The sequence below is a fragment of the Rhea pennata genome, chromosome 5 (genome assembly GCF_028389875.1).
Source record: "Rhea pennata isolate bPtePen1 chromosome 5, bPtePen1.pri, whole genome shotgun sequence".
Classification (NCBI taxonomy): domain Eukaryota; kingdom Metazoa; phylum Chordata; class Aves; order Rheiformes; family Rheidae; genus Rhea; species Rhea pennata.
In genome coordinates, this window is record NC_084667.1 from 62,471,730 (window position 1) to 62,488,357 (window position 16,628).

General features: G+C 40.9%; 1 protein-coding gene across 5 annotated transcripts; it reads left to right on the forward strand.

Moving 5' to 3' along the window:
* The first annotated feature begins 298 nt into the window (after nt 1-298).
* WDR89 (WD repeat domain 89) lies at nt 299-16,333 on the forward strand. Of its 5 annotated transcripts, XM_062577268.1 has the most exons (5): nt 299-923; nt 1,878-1,959; nt 9,053-9,123; nt 14,231-14,328; nt 14,685-16,333. In XM_062577268.1, exon 5 carries the CDS (start codon nt 14,725-14,727, stop codon nt 15,883-15,885), a length of 1,161 nt encoding a protein of 386 aa, XP_062433252.1. In that variant the 5' UTR covers nt 299-923; nt 1,878-1,959; nt 9,053-9,123; nt 14,231-14,328; nt 14,685-14,724; the 3' UTR covers nt 15,886-16,333. The 5 variants fall into 5 exon arrangements, with proteins under 5 accessions (XP_062433252.1, XP_062433250.1, XP_062433251.1 ...); XM_062577266.1 differs by lacking the exon at nt 299-923 and having other exon boundaries at nt 1,755-1,959; XM_062577267.1 differs by lacking the exons at nt 299-923; nt 9,053-9,123 and adding an exon at nt 13,166-13,240 and having other exon boundaries at nt 1,755-1,959.
* The last annotated feature ends 295 nt before the right edge of the window (nt 16,334-16,628 follow it).

Genomic DNA, 16,628 nt, shown 5'->3' on the forward strand with positions numbered 1-16,628 from the left:
GGGTTGGTGTGGGGGGCAGGGGTGCCCCTGTAGGGTGTTAGGGTGATGGAGGGCTGGGGGTGTCCCTGTGGGATTTGGAGGGTTGGGGGGGGGGGCAGGGGATGCCCATGTGGGATTTGGGAGAGGTTGGTGGAGGGGCAGGGGAGCATCTGTAGGATTTGGGGAGGGGATGGTTGGGAGGGCAGAGGGTGCCTGTGTGAGGTTTGGGGAGGGTTGGTGTGGAAGGGGGGGTGGGCTTTCCCTGTGGGGTTTGGGGGGGTGGTGTGGGGGGAAGGGGTGCCATTGTGGGTCTATAGGGGCCTCTCTCTGGGGCAGGGCAGGGGGTGCCCCCAGATGCGGCTGGTGTGGTGGGGTGAGGGGCCCCTTAGTGCCCTATGCAGCAGGGAGGAGAAAGGTGGCCTCTGAAATTTCCTTCCCCCACTGCTGCTTTTCTCTTCCTGTTGGGCTAAGCTGAAGCACTTCTTGCCTGCTGCTAATAATAATGAATAACTTGTAGTTGCTGCTAATATGTGAATAAAAATACTGTACTTGCACTGTGAATTTATCCTGTTACTCAGTGAAACTTGAATGCTTAGGAACAGCAACTGCTCTCTCAAAACTTTCTGGAGAGGAGGAGCGCAAGGGCTGGTGGAGGGTTATGCTGGCCTGGTCGCCCTTGCTAGCTTTGATACTGTGGCTGGTGGAGGCTGGGCTAGGACTGAGCCTGCAGTTAGGGTTGCGCTGGTATCCTGCTAATTTGGGCAAGCTCATCTGATCAGAGATATGCCTGGCTGCTTGTGATATGGGCTGTCAAGGTTAAAGTTAGGGTTAAAGTTAGGGCCTGCATTGGCAAGCGAGGTATGTTTATTAACTCCCTAATACAGGGAGGTACCAGCTGACCTCACCTAGGTTTGGAGAAGATGAGGATCTCTGGTTTAATGATAGTAAGTCTGACACAAAAAAGTCTGGAAGAGGTCAGAAGAAGAATTAAGTGTTTTATGTGTGCGTTCTTTCTTTTTTCTTTTTCCCCCGAGGAAAAGTGTAAAGAAAGTTTTTTCTGCTCTGGAACAGCAAAATAATACTTAGAGAAACTAGTTTAAAATCATTATGCTTATGTCCCTAAGGATGTTTTATACCACCGATGGGTATTTCAAAAGGTGTTGTGTTGGACAACGGTTTCCTACCGTTTCCTGCAGAATAGTGGGATTGCAGTCATTAATGCTATTTTATGCTATGGAATAGTATTGCTTATAACTGTTTACTTCCAAATTCATTCTCCCTAGAAGTGTAATGTGTATCCAGAAATAAGCAGAAACATGAGGTCCTCTCTTAGTACTCTGGGTATTATCTGGGTGTGTGGAAACTTTATGTTCTAACAACACAGCAGTGTTAGTGTTTGTTATTTCCTAATATTTTAAAAGGATTTCCTGTTTTAGAGCTATCATCAGATTCTGTGATATTTGTGCATAAAGCAGCTCCAGTAAGATAGTTTTTGTTAAACAAAATACAGATGCCTGTAAATAATTTCAGTTTATCCCATGGATTGCCTTCTGTATCCCAGTCTTCTATAGTGCTTGTTTGAAGCTTTTTTTTTTCTTTTTTCTGTTTCTTTTTTTTTTCTTTTTTTTTTTTAAGACACCTATATGCATTTCCCTTAAATGCCTTTCTTATGGGGGCAGCCCTGTGGGGAAGGTGGGCCTGGGACTCTGCAGCAGCAGCAGCTCAGTGCATGCATAGGCAGTGAAGTGGAGCCTAGTCTGTTCCTCTGTGTTCTCAGAATTTTTGGAAGCAAATTTCTTGCTTGCTACCACATGGGAATTGTGCTGTAGTTGGGAGTGACAGAAGATACTCCGGTTGCTTTTAAGTACAAGGTGATTTTTTTTTTCACTGCATCTCAGAGTAGGATCCCTTGCTGGGCAGCCCTAAGGTCTGGACTCCGCGCTGACCATGAGAAAGGTCTTGTGTTAAAGAGAGTGCCGGGTAAGTAAGGACTGTCGTTATGTGTTGGCAGTGCCTCCAGGGAAATCTGGAGGTCAGGCCAAGTGTAGGAGGTGGGTGTGTTTTGTGCCTTGCAAGCAGTTTAGGTGCAAGATGGACAGTGGAGGAAGTGAGACAGATGGGAGGGAGCGTACTGCCTTTAGCTGCATGAGGTTGGGCAGTTCAGCTGCTTCTGTTGAAATAACGCCTCTTTACTCTTTGACCATCTGTCCCCTTCTTCCTTACCCTCCTTCCCCTTGTCTTGTTGCTGTGCTTCCTCATTTTCTTTTACCAAGGGGTCACATGAATCCTTGCTGGTGCGTTGTCCTCTCTTATTTCCTCTTGTCACCTCCTTGTCCTTCCCCTTTCCTGCCATTTGAACTAGTCCTACTCCCGGCTGCCGTTGAAGCTGGAGGAAAGGACAGCGGTGCTGCAGCACTGCGCGCACACAAACCTAGAGGAGCAGTTGCAGTTCAGCCCTGGCTGAAGCATGCCTTCTTAATTTGGGGTTTGGTGAAGTCAGCGTGTAGGGATGGGTCATACTCAGTGTGGTCTGTTAAGAACTTTACTGTCAAATTCTAAATTAAATGCTCTAAACAAATACGGAGGTAACTTGGTGCACAGATGTGACTCACCACCAGAGTGTTGTATTAGCTTCTAAAACACCTGGAAGGGAGGAGGATAACAAAGTTGAATATGGAATATTGTTGCTTGTTAGATGGAGTTCTGGTCTAGGAGTTAAGGCTGTCTGATACTGAAATCTTGCCTTCAGGTTGACTTTCAGTAGTTCTGATGAATTGTTTCCAATGACTCTTTGCTTTAGCTGATATTCTGATGGGAGTTTCAACTGAAAATATTTCAATGAGAACAAAGATAGCTCACTGGAGAGGGGAAAAAAAAGTAAGCCAATCTATGAAACTGAAAAATAGCTGCTCAAATTGCAAATGCTGACCATCTGAAGGCCCCAGGAACATAATCTGTCCCACTTCCACGCCCTACAAGATAATCGAGTGTTCTCAACAATCAGAATATTTTATATGTATTGGAAAGAAGTAAATCTCACTCAGCTGTCTCTCACTTTTAACAAGTTTATAGTAATATTTTCTTAAGCTCTTCAATCAAATACATTTTTATGCTGTTTCATCAATGTCAGGTGTTTAAGTCCAGAGAGACCATTGCCTTACGTAGTCTGATAGTCTTTGTAAGTCTGTAACAAGACTGCACTGTTGTTTACACCCCTTACAATCTTGACACATTTCTTTCTTTTCATATTAATCTGAAGCCACTTCTTGCAAGATGTTAATGTCCTCAGAGCTGTTTTTTGCTAATATTTTACCATTAAATTATTTGGATTATTGAAAATGTTTTGAGGTAAGCCGAATGTTTAGCTTCTGACCAAAAGTTGCAACAGATAGAAGAATTAAAGCGTTTCATTCCTTGTCTTCTGTTGTTTCTGTTCTTTGTCTTCTATTGTTTCATTCCTTGAGATTTTTTGTGAGATATGACTTTATTATGGCCTTCTCTGGAAGTTGCTATTTTTCACATTTTAATACTTTAGCTTTTCAGCTTTTCTGCTAAATGAAAACTTCCTGAAAAATCAGAAGTAAACAGTTCTACAAATCTTTCTCTTAGGATATCAACTGGATTTTAATTGTGGAAAAAACACAGTGGTGCATTAACACATCATAGTTCTTATGCTGGATTAAAGCAACTAGTTCAAAAGATTAGCTTGAAAGTAAAAACACCTTTTTGCTATATCTTGCTTGTATATAGCAGCAATCTACTTTAAAACATTGAATGTCATTATTTCTTGTATTTTACTTTGCTTTTAGGTGAATGATTAATTAATGTACTGTTAATTTCCTTAGCTACTATTGCTGGTTTTTCATCAGCAAAATCATATTTTTCTTTCTGCTTTGGTTGACTGATACTTTTTCACTCACACCTCTTTCTGCAGTCAGCCAGAACTACTGTGGTCTTCCCTTTTTCTTTTTTTTTTTTTTCCTTACCCGTTTCTCAGCAAAACTTTGCTATCGTTTAGCCTCTCAATTAAAACAGTAATAATAATATAAAAAGTAAGTGTTGTGTAATTGGGAAGCAGTTAAATTGGCAAAACAACTCATCATTGAACTGAAATGGCAAATTGCTTGCTAGTTGGAGTTATGTCCTGGCAGTACTTTGAATGGGAAATTTCAGATACTGATGATTTTTCAGTAATTTGAGGATCTGTTAGTAATAGGTGGGTACTTAAGTCTGTTGCTATGGGAACAACTGAGCTGGAATTAAGCACTATTATTCCCTTGTGGAATGATAAGGGACAAGCAGATGGCTGTGAAAGCATTAATTCTTGTTTAGAAACATGCAGCTCTTTTACTAGCAAACCTGCCCTGCTCAAGTTTTGTGGTTTGTGGAGGCTTTTTTGAGATGATTGAAATTGGTTTCAGTTTATCAGGTATCTGTCAAGGAAGTTCATGGATCAACTTTGAAAGGGGGAAAATGGATTTAAGGAAAATGAGCTTAGATGATTCAATGTGTAGGATAAATATTACTGTTATTTTCTGATGTGTATTGAATGTTTCTGCTTTAGGAATGTTTATAGGCCCCAAATGTGAATTATAACAGACTTAATGGGGCAGGCTTTTTCCATGGAAAATTTAGTTATGGCTGTTTCTGGACTTGACACTTGTTGGATGCTTGAAGAGCAAATACAAAAGCATAATGACCCTTCTTGTTTGTGTTGCATGGAGGTATTGGAGTTGGATCTTGGGTTATCATGAAATGTGAAAGTTCAAAAGAGATGAACTGAAGTCACAAAAATGAGACTTTAAGGCCCATTACTTCTAGTCTCTGTGACAGGTCAGAAAGAAAAAGCTGCAGTGTAGCTCAGTTTGAGATTTTTTTTTTCTGCTCTGCAATTTTAGGGGCTAAATAAAAATGCATTTAATTTCTAGCTGAAAGCTATGATTCTTGAGTAATAGCCTGGTTTGAGGAACTGAATGTTTAAAGGAAAAAAAAAAATACTGTGAGAATTTGTTAATGCTAATAACTTAATGCTGCTCTTTACCTCGGGCTTACTGCCTATATCTTGCACTGTAAATTAAGGGTTTTTTTTGTTTGTTTCTCTAAATTTAGTCAGCTTTGTCTGTTACAGGCAACAACAGGCAGCCTACTGTAGCTGATTAAAGCTAGTGCAGGAATACCTAAGTGCAATAAAAAGCATCAGGGCCCTTCTTTTGAATTGTCTGATCTAAAACTTAACTGGCTGCAGCTCTCTGAAGGCTGTTTTAGCCATCTGTGACTGGTCATTAGTGACACCAAGTGGGCCTGCTGCGGAATAACACGTTCAGTCCGTGGGTCGCTGTCGAAACGGTCTGACTGGCAGTGAGACACCTGGGTGCGTGCGTTCTGAAAAGCTACACGGATGTTGTATTTACGGCTGCCCGAAGAGACGCAGTCATTGCAGGACCAAAAATCTTGAGGTTTGTATTGCAATGAGTGATAAATTTTCACGTTTAGGAAGGAGACATCACATTTTCCGTGCAAGCCTTTACAAAAATATTTAACTATTAGAGGGTGCACTTAAGTCCTCAGGTTTTGTCCCGACAGTTTCGTGGACTTGATGGAGAGGAAGCCACCTTAAGCTCAAAATTGCGTGCTCTGTGTGCACATACATACCCTCATAGTATGGTCTTAATTTTGAACTCGTGCAGTAAGCAGCTATTGCGTCGTCTTATTGTCTGTCTGACAATATCTCCCCGAAAAAAAAAAAGAGCTGCTTGCCTGTCAGTCTGCCTTCCTGCGTGCGTTCCTTGCTCTGCGGGGGCAGCTGTGGGCACCAGGCTGATCAGGTCATGAAAGCAGAAGAGTCAAAGTGTTGCCCCCGCTGTTCTTTTTGTAAACTACTTTGTATAATTTCTGGTCTAAATTTTGTTTATGGTTAGCTTACACTCTTACATTATCATGCCATTATTGTTCTCGAGTGGTTCCCCTCCCTCCTTAGCATTTATTCCTTTGATGTGTTTGAAGATAGTAATCATATCCCGCTCAACCTCCGTCTTTGCCAAGCTATACAAGGCAACGTATCCAGCTACTTCTTGTAAAATAAACTCCTCATTCCCTGGATCATCTAACTGGTTGTTCTCTGCACTTGATTATAGTTCAGTTAGCAAGAAATTTACTTCAGTGAAGAGCCCTGCTGTCAACTGACTGTGACCCAGCAAAATTTGGATTGATAAAAGCAATGAGAAGCAAACACTGCTTGAGAGCAGGGTTATTAAAACATACAAAACTCTTGACTTTGCTCTTTCTCTGTGTCTTGGGCAGCACCACCTGCCAAAGATACTGGAAAGGCCTTTGTGGCTCTGGGAAAATTGTTTAGGCAGTGTTAGTGTAGTGTTAAACATTGTCAAGCACCCAAACGTTTTCTGAAAAATCCTGATGCCACATCTGCATGTGTAGGGGGATATCTTCATGCAGCAAGTCATCCCTAGTGAAGACTTGAACGGTAGCAACTAATTTAAGCTTGTATTTGTAGGAACTGTAAAGTGTCTTGAAAACACACCAGTCTTGTATCCAGAAGAATGAGCTCCAGTAACAGAGTGTACTTAAACTAAATTACTGTTGTGAAAGAACTTCTAAAATATCCTGGTAAATAAAACATTTTATCTCATTATAGATATTTTGGCACCAATACGTGGTAGCAGGAGCTATTACTCCTGCTGTAGCTAACTTTCTTTATATTCTTTTATTCTGGTTGCTGCTAATTTTAGGCTGAAATTTCCCAGGCTTCCTGTGGTGTAGAAACAAACTCTTTGGAAGGATTTCAGCAAAATTTATTAATCTTTTGAGAAGAATCTTCTTGTTTTTAGTATATTTTATATCAGATTGTTGGTACCAAATGTCAGTGTCTAATTCAAAGGAAATAAATGCTCCTATTTCAGAGTCACTAAATTATTCATGCAGCTGCATAAGTAATTTTTCCCTCACCTTCCTCTGCAGGGTGGATCATTGGGGTTGCCTGTTCATGTGGTGCTTTTGTTCAGCGTAAAATGGCTTTGAAAATCATCACTCTTGGAGTTCTTTACTGTAATCCCAAACTTGAAAGGACATTGAAGCATTTTCAGATGTGGAATTTGAGTGCATTGCAGTGCTACTGTAACTTTCGCATTTTATCCGATAGCCTGCAGGTTCAGAATAAGCTTTCTTTTTTTTTTCCCCCAAAATCTGCTAGTGACTGTACTTACTAATGTTTCTTATATGTGGATATGAGGAAGTAGGTAAGTACTGTCTCTGTTTTGCTAATTAAGAAAATGAAGACTGAATGTTGCATCTTGCTGGGAATTACTCAGTAAGCTGTCCTGCAGAATCAGGGCTACTAAGTAGGCTTTCGTAGGTCATGGTCTTGTTCAATTCATCTTACCGTTCAGACAAATAACTTGATCTCAGTCTTCCTTGTCTGTGAGATGACCATCTTGGTGTGTAGTGCCTAGTGCCAAGTCAAACAGCTTGTTGTTTCTTTCAACAAAAGAAAATGCTGTTAGTGGGGAGGTGCATGAGAAATAGAGTTCAGAGAAAGTTATGAACTTTCTCTTAGCTGATGATAGTTATATTGTGGAAATGTGAAAGGGGAAAACATCAATACTATTTGCAGCAGAATGACGTACTACCTGGCGTGCTTTATTTCCAGCAGTTGCTGGCTGCAACAACTGAGAGAGAGAGAGAGAGAGAGAGATCAGTACTGTCTCTTCTTTCTTATGTTTGTGGTTACAAAAAGTAAGGTCAGTATGGCGTCTATGGTGGGAGGTGCCCAAGAGAAAGGAAATGACTTTTCTGTGGTCTCTGTGGTCTGATGAGATAAGCACAAGTGCAGAAGGCTGAGACTTGGATTCTCTTCAAGCTTTGCAATGGATTTGCTGTGAATAGCCACAGTTGCATTAGGTGTTGTGTTTTGAAGCTGTGGGTTATCTACCATGTCCAGGAGTTGTGAGCACTGATGTTTGCATGGTAGTTGGACAGCCAGCTCCAGAGCTGTTGGGTACATCATCCACTGGGGAGAGTTAACCAGTATCTGGGGTCTCATTGCAGGAGGGAGTTGTTAGAGACCATCTCAGTGTCACAGAATTGGCCATGGCTTCTGTTTTGGATGCATACCCTTCTTTCAGAAGCTAAGCTTATGCTTAGTCCCATATGCCCTTAGCATGCTCGGGTGGGGTAGAGTTTAGGCACTGTTTATAGCTGGGAGAGGAGAGGGGCTAGAGGTACAAACGTACTATTTGACACCCATTGTGGTGACCTGCTCCAGTCCCAATGCCGCAGCCCTGTACTTGGATGATCTCTAGAGACCATCTGAAGATAGAGAGTTTATTTGGGGGCAAGTTTAGCTTGGTTGGTTAGAGCGTAGTGCTGTTAATGCCAAGGTCGGGGGTTCAATCTCCGTACAGGGCTACGCTGAGGGTTGGACTAGATGATCTCCAGAGGTCCCTTCCAACCTTACCATTCTATGATTTATGGTTCACCTATTCAGAGGTGTGTCAGCATCCAATATATGCACAGATTAGCTTTTGCAGAGTTTCTGAATACAGTATGCTTTACTAAAAAATAAAGCACAGGAACATATGTCATTTAGAAGATAAATGCCTTGATTACAATTTCTCTTTCTGTAATTTAATGTTTCCTTGGGAATCTTTCAGCTCTGCCTGTATAAAATAGGATTGCTTCTGCTGCAGTTTCTCTCAGCTTGATCTGAGAATAGCCATGAGAGCAAAATTAGAGCATCTCTTATCCTCTTATTACCCAGCAGTCTCCTTTATTGGATGACCACCGTCATCAGCACCTGTATGCTGTTACCTCCTCTTCCTGGTGACATTGCTAACTAGGAAACCTCCTTCTGCGAGTCCGTTCTCAATTGGATCCAGCTGCTCATGTCACAGTTAGATTTTGGTGGTAGAGGACTTACTCTGCTGCCCCTCTGTTGTAAGAGCTGTGCTACTAGCATCAAAGTGGATGAATAGAGAAGATTAAAAAAAGAACCCCCCCAAATCTGCTTGCAGTAATGTGCGACAGCTCAGAGCGTTTAGCATCTTTTTTTCCCCCACAGGTTGTCCAACTTGTTGTGGAGCAGGTATTGGCAAAACATCTGTTTACGCCCTATAAGATGAGTCCACAAAGGTGGTAATTTCAGTGTTTTTCTGATTTCTTATTAAACCTCGAAGAACTGTGCCTCTGTGACTTTCTCTTTGATCCCTTCTGATTCTAATTCTTATTTTTTCCTCCAAATGTTACTGTTGTTGAAGTCTACCGCCCTGTCCCATCTACAGATTGATCTCTTCCTATTCTCGAGCAGAATTGTACCTCCGGGGTCCATGCTGTGGGGACCATGGGGTGCATTTGGGTTCATGGAATCCTGAGTGTTTTTATATCTTCTTTTTTTATGCCCTTCCAAAAGATCTTATTGTGGTAGTGCATTCACCCCTACCCCCAGTTTCTGCTCTCCTGATGTATTTTTCTCTGTAGTACAAATGCAAAATTAGGTACAGTTACTTCTTGCTGTGCTTTACATTTGGAAACTAGATGTAGCTGATTTGAAAGGATGAAATAATTCTCTTGGCAGTTTCCATCTTGTCTCTGCACTTCAGCATATCCTGTTGTGCATCTTACTCCCTTCCTGCTTGATAGACTAAATGCTGTTCTCTTCACTTTAAAATGGTTTTATGGGCATGCTGCATGAACTCCTTATCTCTTTGGTATCTCTATTTGGTAAAATAACAAAATCTGCTATAGGAATTTGTGTTCTACAGAAACTATATATGCTTGATACTTTTTGCAAGTCTCTTCCTTGCTTAGTTCATTTGACTGATCTGTCTCGTGTTGTAAAGTGGTGCCGATGAGGAGAGGTCTCTAAAGGCATTTTGTCACTCGTGAAGCACAGCATGCTAATGTTGTTCTCCTCAGCCACCCTTGTGCTTTTCTTTTTTTGTTTTAAAATGCAAACCATATGTAATGTTGCATGCATGAATTGCTTTCTGCTGCCCAGAGCTTCAGGTTTGTTCTTATTTTGTTCTTGAACTTCTAATAATTGTGAAAATAAAGGGAGGGTCTGTTTGCACTGTTTACAGTAGGAAAGAACAGTGCAAGATTTCATCTACTGCTGTTCAAATCCCTTGCTATTTTTGGTATTTGACCTCTGCGGAGAAGCTTGCCAAATTTGCAGGTTGTTTTCATTTTTATTACGTGTTTCTACCCTCCTACTCACAAGTTACTCTTACGTACTGATTTAATCTTTGAGACAAAATCTTGTTTCTCCCACATTTTCCACTGTATTTTTTCAGAGGGGTAATTTTATGTTTCTCTGCATTGTTGAGCTAAGTCCCCTTTGGAAATGAGATATAGCAGAACTGCATAGTTCTAGTGTACAAAGCTGAAAGGAAAAGGAAAATAGTTTTTGAATCACTTTTTTTTTAATTATGAATTAAAGACATATGAGTGCTTGCTTGAGTTGAGAAGGTGATGTTCAGAATAATGCACAAAGAACACAGCAGTAGACGCTTAGATAATATTAAATATTTAGTTTGTGCTGATAGGTGCTTACCTAGGCCACTTCTCTGTTGTCGGGAAGGCCTGTTCTGGGCACCCATGGCTGTTTGCTGCTAGTTTTGCTGTGTGTTTTCAGACTCCATTAGTGAGAACTATTTTACCAAAGCATCTGAAAATTCTGTCCCTCCTGTTTGTCATCCCTTCTGCTTTGTGCTTTCTGCCCCAAAAAGCAAAAATATTTCTCCTTTAAAGGGGCTTTATAGGATGCCCCAGAGGTCAAAATGTTTTAGGTTATTTCAGAGTATTGTATATACTTTGAGTTCAGAAGGTGTAACGAATTTTGAGTGTGCTTCAAGAAGCTCACTGTTTCTGGTGGTCATGATATTGGAGAGACATGCAGGGGTTGCATGCAACTGTGAAGTTAATTCATAGAGAAGGTTGCATGAAGGTTTTCATTTCAGAGAACTAGATACAGTACAAAGAAGGTTCAGGTTTAATTTATAAAAGATAGGTTTTATCTTGTTCAGTGGGTGCAAATGTAGATGGCAGACACATTTTTGCTAGCACGTTAACATCATCTGAATTTTTGTCTGTGTTGGACTCTACTCATGGGTTCAGGCCCTGCACCACTGTGAGCTGAAATAAATGAAGAACCTAAATTTGTGAATCAAAGCACCCTAACTAGAGTTGTTTAACTCTCCTAACTAACTCATGTCCTGAGCAAAGGAGATATCTTGGAGAAAGCATTGGCCAAAAACTCTATCTGTGGAATTTCTTCTGAGACTGGAACAGTTCAAGAGCAAGCTGTTCTCCCCCCACTCCCCAAAGTTTCTATCGAAGTGGCCTGAACAGTTTTCATCGTTGATCATTGAAATGGGCTGCAGCGATGCATGGAAATTGCCTCCGGTTTCAAAGATACTGTCAGCCAGAGGATTTTTGGGGGACCTTCACAAAATCGATAGCTGCGGTGGCTACGTTAAGGAGCGCTAAACTGGGAAGCGCTTCACTTCTGCGGCGCAGAGCACCATGTGCTTTGTAAGTGGCAGCAATCCAGGGCTTAGTTATCTTCCATTGTGTTTGGGAGATCATTGCTTCCTATTTGTCTCATAAATTTAACACAGATCCTATTCCTGCCATTTAAACTTTCCCATCAAAATACAACAGTGACTTCCCCTCCTGAAAAGGAAGGGCTGGCAGCTACACCCTGAAGTCTGAGCATGGATTGTTTATATAACCTTCGATCAGAGATTCATCATAGTTTGAAGACTTTTGCACTAGGGCAAACATTGTACTGAGGTTTTAGCAAGCCCTGGCTGCCATCAGTGCTGTGTTAAGGCTGCTTCGTCGTTGCAGTGGAAGTAGAGTTGAAGTCTGTACCCTTCAGCTTCCTGGTGATATAAATTACACGTCTAGCTGGAAAACATGAACAGCTCTTTCTGGTATTTCAAATAGCTGTAACTACGTCATTTGGGGGTAAAAGCTGAGGAACTATCTTGGGCTAATGTTATTTTCCAGAAAATATTATTAAATCTGAAGGAAGCATGTTTTTGCAGGCTCTGGCTTTTTGCAGCTTCTACATATTTGTAGAGTTCCCTTCCTTTCTCCTACCCCCAAAACAGTAAAAACTGTGACATGAAAGGTGAGTGTTGTAGAAAGTGCTTGTTGAATAAATTCTCTGACAAAGTTGGTAATATTTAAATAAACTGCAGCTTGCTTTCCAAATGGATGACACTTGTCAGGAATGTGTCTGCTTAGGTTTACGTGGCCTTTTGAGTACAAAAATGTCTGATTATTCTGAGCTTCAAATTCAGGTCACTCTGGAAAACCATCTTCCTCTTAAAGAAATTTACAGAGAGAACCCGATTTTTTGGTACTCATAGCAGTGCAGGTTAGCTGAGCTATAAAGCTGCTTTCTTCACGTCCAAGTATATGTTTGGAAATACCGTTTTAATGAAAGTTGCTGTTGTAATTCTTTGGCAGACTCGATTAAGCAAAAGCTGCCCCTTTTAGTACACAAATACTTTGTCACACAGCTACGCTGTGATTTTTTTCAAAAATGAAGTTTGGCAAGGCCAGGTAACGCTGAGCCTTGCTCTTGGTTGCGGCCTCCAGAGCAGTGTTCGAGAACAGTGCTCTTCAGCGTAACGGTCCTCCCAACAGCTTGGTCCCTTTGAGGACGTATCCAGAAAAGCACGTTAAGGAGCAAGCCCTGCAGGTAGGGTTAGGGTTGCACGCAAGCTCATGCCAGAAAGCATGTTGACTGCTCCTCAGAGGGGAAAGGAGTTTCCACAGGATGTCTGCATTTCGTGGCAAAAATTACTTGTAGATGTGCTCGGAAAGGTTGCTTTGATGTAGAAGATTAACCTGGGGACCTCATTGCCAGGATATTACTGAGGCAAATAGCTTAGCGAGATTATTTGAGACTTGGGAATTAAGCTTTTATGGGTATGTCGTCTTAAGCTGTTTTTAAAGATGTGCTCTTGTTTGTGACACGGTGTGCTGAGCACTTGCGCGTACCAGCCGGGAACAAAACCCAGATGCTGCAGGCAAACAAAAAGAGCAGAACGCAGCTTTGCCCTGGCAGCTTTTCCTTTTTGCTGATCCCTCGCGCTGACTTTTCACGTAACTAGCCTAAAATAAGTAACGCGCGGTACCTTCCTCGTTTCACCCCCAAAAGTCCAGCCTGAAGAATTTCAGAAAAAAATTATGGTGGGACAGCTGGAAAGATATGAAAATACTTCTTTATTGAACTGTGAGTCTGGCTCATTTTTCTTCAGTTTCTAGTCTAATCTCAGAAATAGTTGTTTTGTGCATGTGATTACTACTGCTGGGTGCTGGCCTAGTTCTTAAAAAAATAAATGGACTTTTGAGTATTCCTTTACCTTTGCGTGCAATAGCTGAAATATCCATACAAATGAGAAGTAACTGGAGAGAACTGACCCCCCCCACAAGAACCTACTATGATTTTTTCAAATATTTGAATTTTTCTTTTCCACACAGAAAAGTGGTCTAGTCTAAGCTAAAATTTTCACAGAAAGCATGCATGTGTTTGCCTATGTTCATTTTCCATACTGCAATTACATCTCTGACTCTTTTAGTCCTCTTTTTCTTTTAATGATCAAAGGCCATGAACTGACTAAAATTACTTATTGATTATGACAATAAATCATCTAATTTAAATGCTTAGATACTTTTTCTGACTGTAAATTGATGTAAACCTTTACTGTGATTGTAGAATTGAGTTCTGCTTTGTGCTACAGAAAAGAATATTTCTGTTTTTCAAGGCACACTATTCTGGAGAATGTTCTTTGTGTATGAGGATTGAGAAAATACTTTTTGTTCTGTTTTGCTTTGTAGTACTTGTATTTTAGACCTCTGCATGTCACTGAAATATTAGGGGTTTCTAGGAGAGTTCAGTAATGCCAGAGAAGAGTTGCTTCAAAAAATGAGATTTTTATCGCTTGCACTACGAGCCAGCTTTATGTAGATGTTTAGGAGCCTGAAGAAACAGTTAGGTTCTTAGGAGAATTGATGATAATAACGAAGATGCTTAATTCCAGTGAATTCTATCCATGTAATATAGCTGGTTTAGCTGCCCCATGGTACATTGATGGGTGTTTATGTGCGTCGCTGGGCACCTAAATACTTGGAAAACTTACTTAATCTGACTGTTTTAGGCTGTAGTTATGTACATAATTTTTTGTCTTGTTCTCTCCCTATCCTTCTTGCCTGCCCCCAGCAGAAAAGTTGATTTAAGAAGTCTCCTGCAGTTCTACTGATGCAACTATTTGTGGGCTGCGCTTTCCAGCAGCCTTTTGGATTATTCCTCAGCAGGCAGTGGTGAGAACTTCATTGTCTTTTCACTTGCGGAAAACTGTCTTTCCTACTTTATAAAAACAATAAAGCAAATTTAGCTAAATGACTTTCACAGGATTCAAAAACAGACTACTTAATCTTTTAAGGGGATTATATGATGTAGTGCTTGCAATCTCAGGGTACTGAACTCCTTAGCTCAGGAAGCACCTTTCCATTCCGTTTCTGTAAATGAAGTTGTAGTAGACAGAGCACTGGGCTAATTGAATTTTGACTTCATGTGCTAGCTCTCTGCAAGATGCTTTTTCATTTGTGTATTTGTAAAGCTAGCATTATTTCAGAATGATTTAATTAAAATGCATCTTGGATTTTCCTTGTTACAGATTTCTGACAGCTTAAGGTACAACATTCATTGTGACCGCAATGGAGAAGATTGAGGAGCAGTTTGGCAGTCTGCGCATTGCAAAACGTTCTATGCTAAGCGAAGAGCCTGCTTACTTGTTGGATGTAGATGTTTCAAAATCCACTCAATCTGAAAGCAGTCGCTTTGTGGCTGTTTCGTGTTCCAATAAGTCGATTAGGCTGTATAACAGAGAAACATTAAACTTCCTGCGGGAGTACAGTAGCTGTCCTGGGATACTTAATGGAGTCAGATTTGCACACACGTGTGACAGTACGGTGTTTTCAGCGTGCAGTGATGGTACAGTAAAATGTTGGGATATTCGTTTAGCAACACAGAAAGCTGTGCAGATATTCAGTGGCTATCCTTCAAATGTTTTCATCAGCTTTGATATTAATTGCAGTGATCTCATAATTTGTGCTGGAACAGAGAAAGTAGAAAAGGACACATTTCTGGTGTTTTGGGATGCAAGAGGCGATACGAGCTGTGCCAGCACAAGTAAAGAACCCTTGGGAGTCTATTCTGAAAGTCACAATGATGATATCACTAAAATTTGTTTCCATCCTATCAAACCCAGTTTGGTAGTTTCTGGGTCAACTGATGGGTTGGTTAATGTGTTTGACATCAACAAGGACAACGAGGATGATGCTTTGATATCAACTTGCAATTCAGATTCGTCGGTAAGTTTTATCGGATGGTCTGGGAAAGATTATAAACAGGTCTATTGCTTGACACATGATGAGGGGTTTTGTTGGTGGGACCTTGCTCATTTAGATACTGAAGAATCAATAACACTATTGCATATCCTGGATGTCCGAGAAGCAGTCTGCACTGAAAACAGCAGCTTAAATTACCTGGTAGGTGGCCTGTACCATGAAAAAGCGGACAAACTACTACTTATTGGAGGAACGTCAACGGGAAACATTCACCTCATAAACTGTGGCCTTGACGGACTGAGCCTTGTAGGGACCCTTCGCGGAGGACATGCTGCTGCCGTTCGCTCTTTCTGCTGGGACATGACGGATGAGTCGCTGTTGACTGGTGGAGAGGATGCACAACTGTTGCTGTGGAAACCGGGAGCTGCGGAAAAGTCCGTGGCAAAGAAAGCATCTCTGAAAATTGCTTCTTCTGTTCAGAAGAGAGTGAGAGTTCACAGCACCTCCCTCAAAAGCAAGAAAAAGTAAAATTCTGAGAATGAACAGCTCTGCTATGTAGGGCTTTTCTGTTTGTGTAATTTTCCAGGCAGGATCTGACTGTTGCTTTATTTGGAGGTGTTCTAGGGAAAGAACTATAATACTTAAAAATTCTACCTAGGAATGTACTTTAGTCATCAGATGAATACTTAATATATATAATAGATTTGATGACATTAATCTGGAAAGAGGAAATATTTGCTCTTGAACAATAGACCTTAAATCATTTTATATAAAAATGTTTTTATGGTTGTTTGATGTCTCGGCCAATGTTTTTAATGTGTAATATAGGCCTGTGGCTTGCATAGTTTGTTACTTTGCCACTGAAATTCCCTGGCACGTTTTAAAAGCTCTTGTGTTTCCAGCTGTATTTCTCTTGCTTTACAGAGAGCTTAATGAAATTGCTCAATATATTAAAAGATTTTCTGTCATTCCTTAACATCTGTGGGAATTACTTCTTGATGAAACAGAGAATAAGTACTGTTTTGCACTGTCATCTCATTGCTTATAACAAGCAGCAGTTCCTAGGAAAGAGATGAATGTATTCAACTAAGCAGGAATACATGATTCTAAGCAGGTGATCTCTGAAGCATGAGAAGTGTTAAACTGGCGTTATTTGGGGCATATTTCCTGCGTGAAAATAAACGAGAATCTTCTTTCCTGGTGAGGGTGTCTCAGTGGGTGCACCTGGAAGATTGTGGGTGCCCTTCAGTGGGTTAAAGAAACTGATGTGC

Bases quoted from the DNA above. Each gene is read 5' to 3' on its own strand.
- WDR89 (XM_062577268.1), top strand. From the start codon at position 14,725: ATGGAGAAGATTGAGGAGCAGTTTGGCAGTCTGCGCATTGCAAAACGT.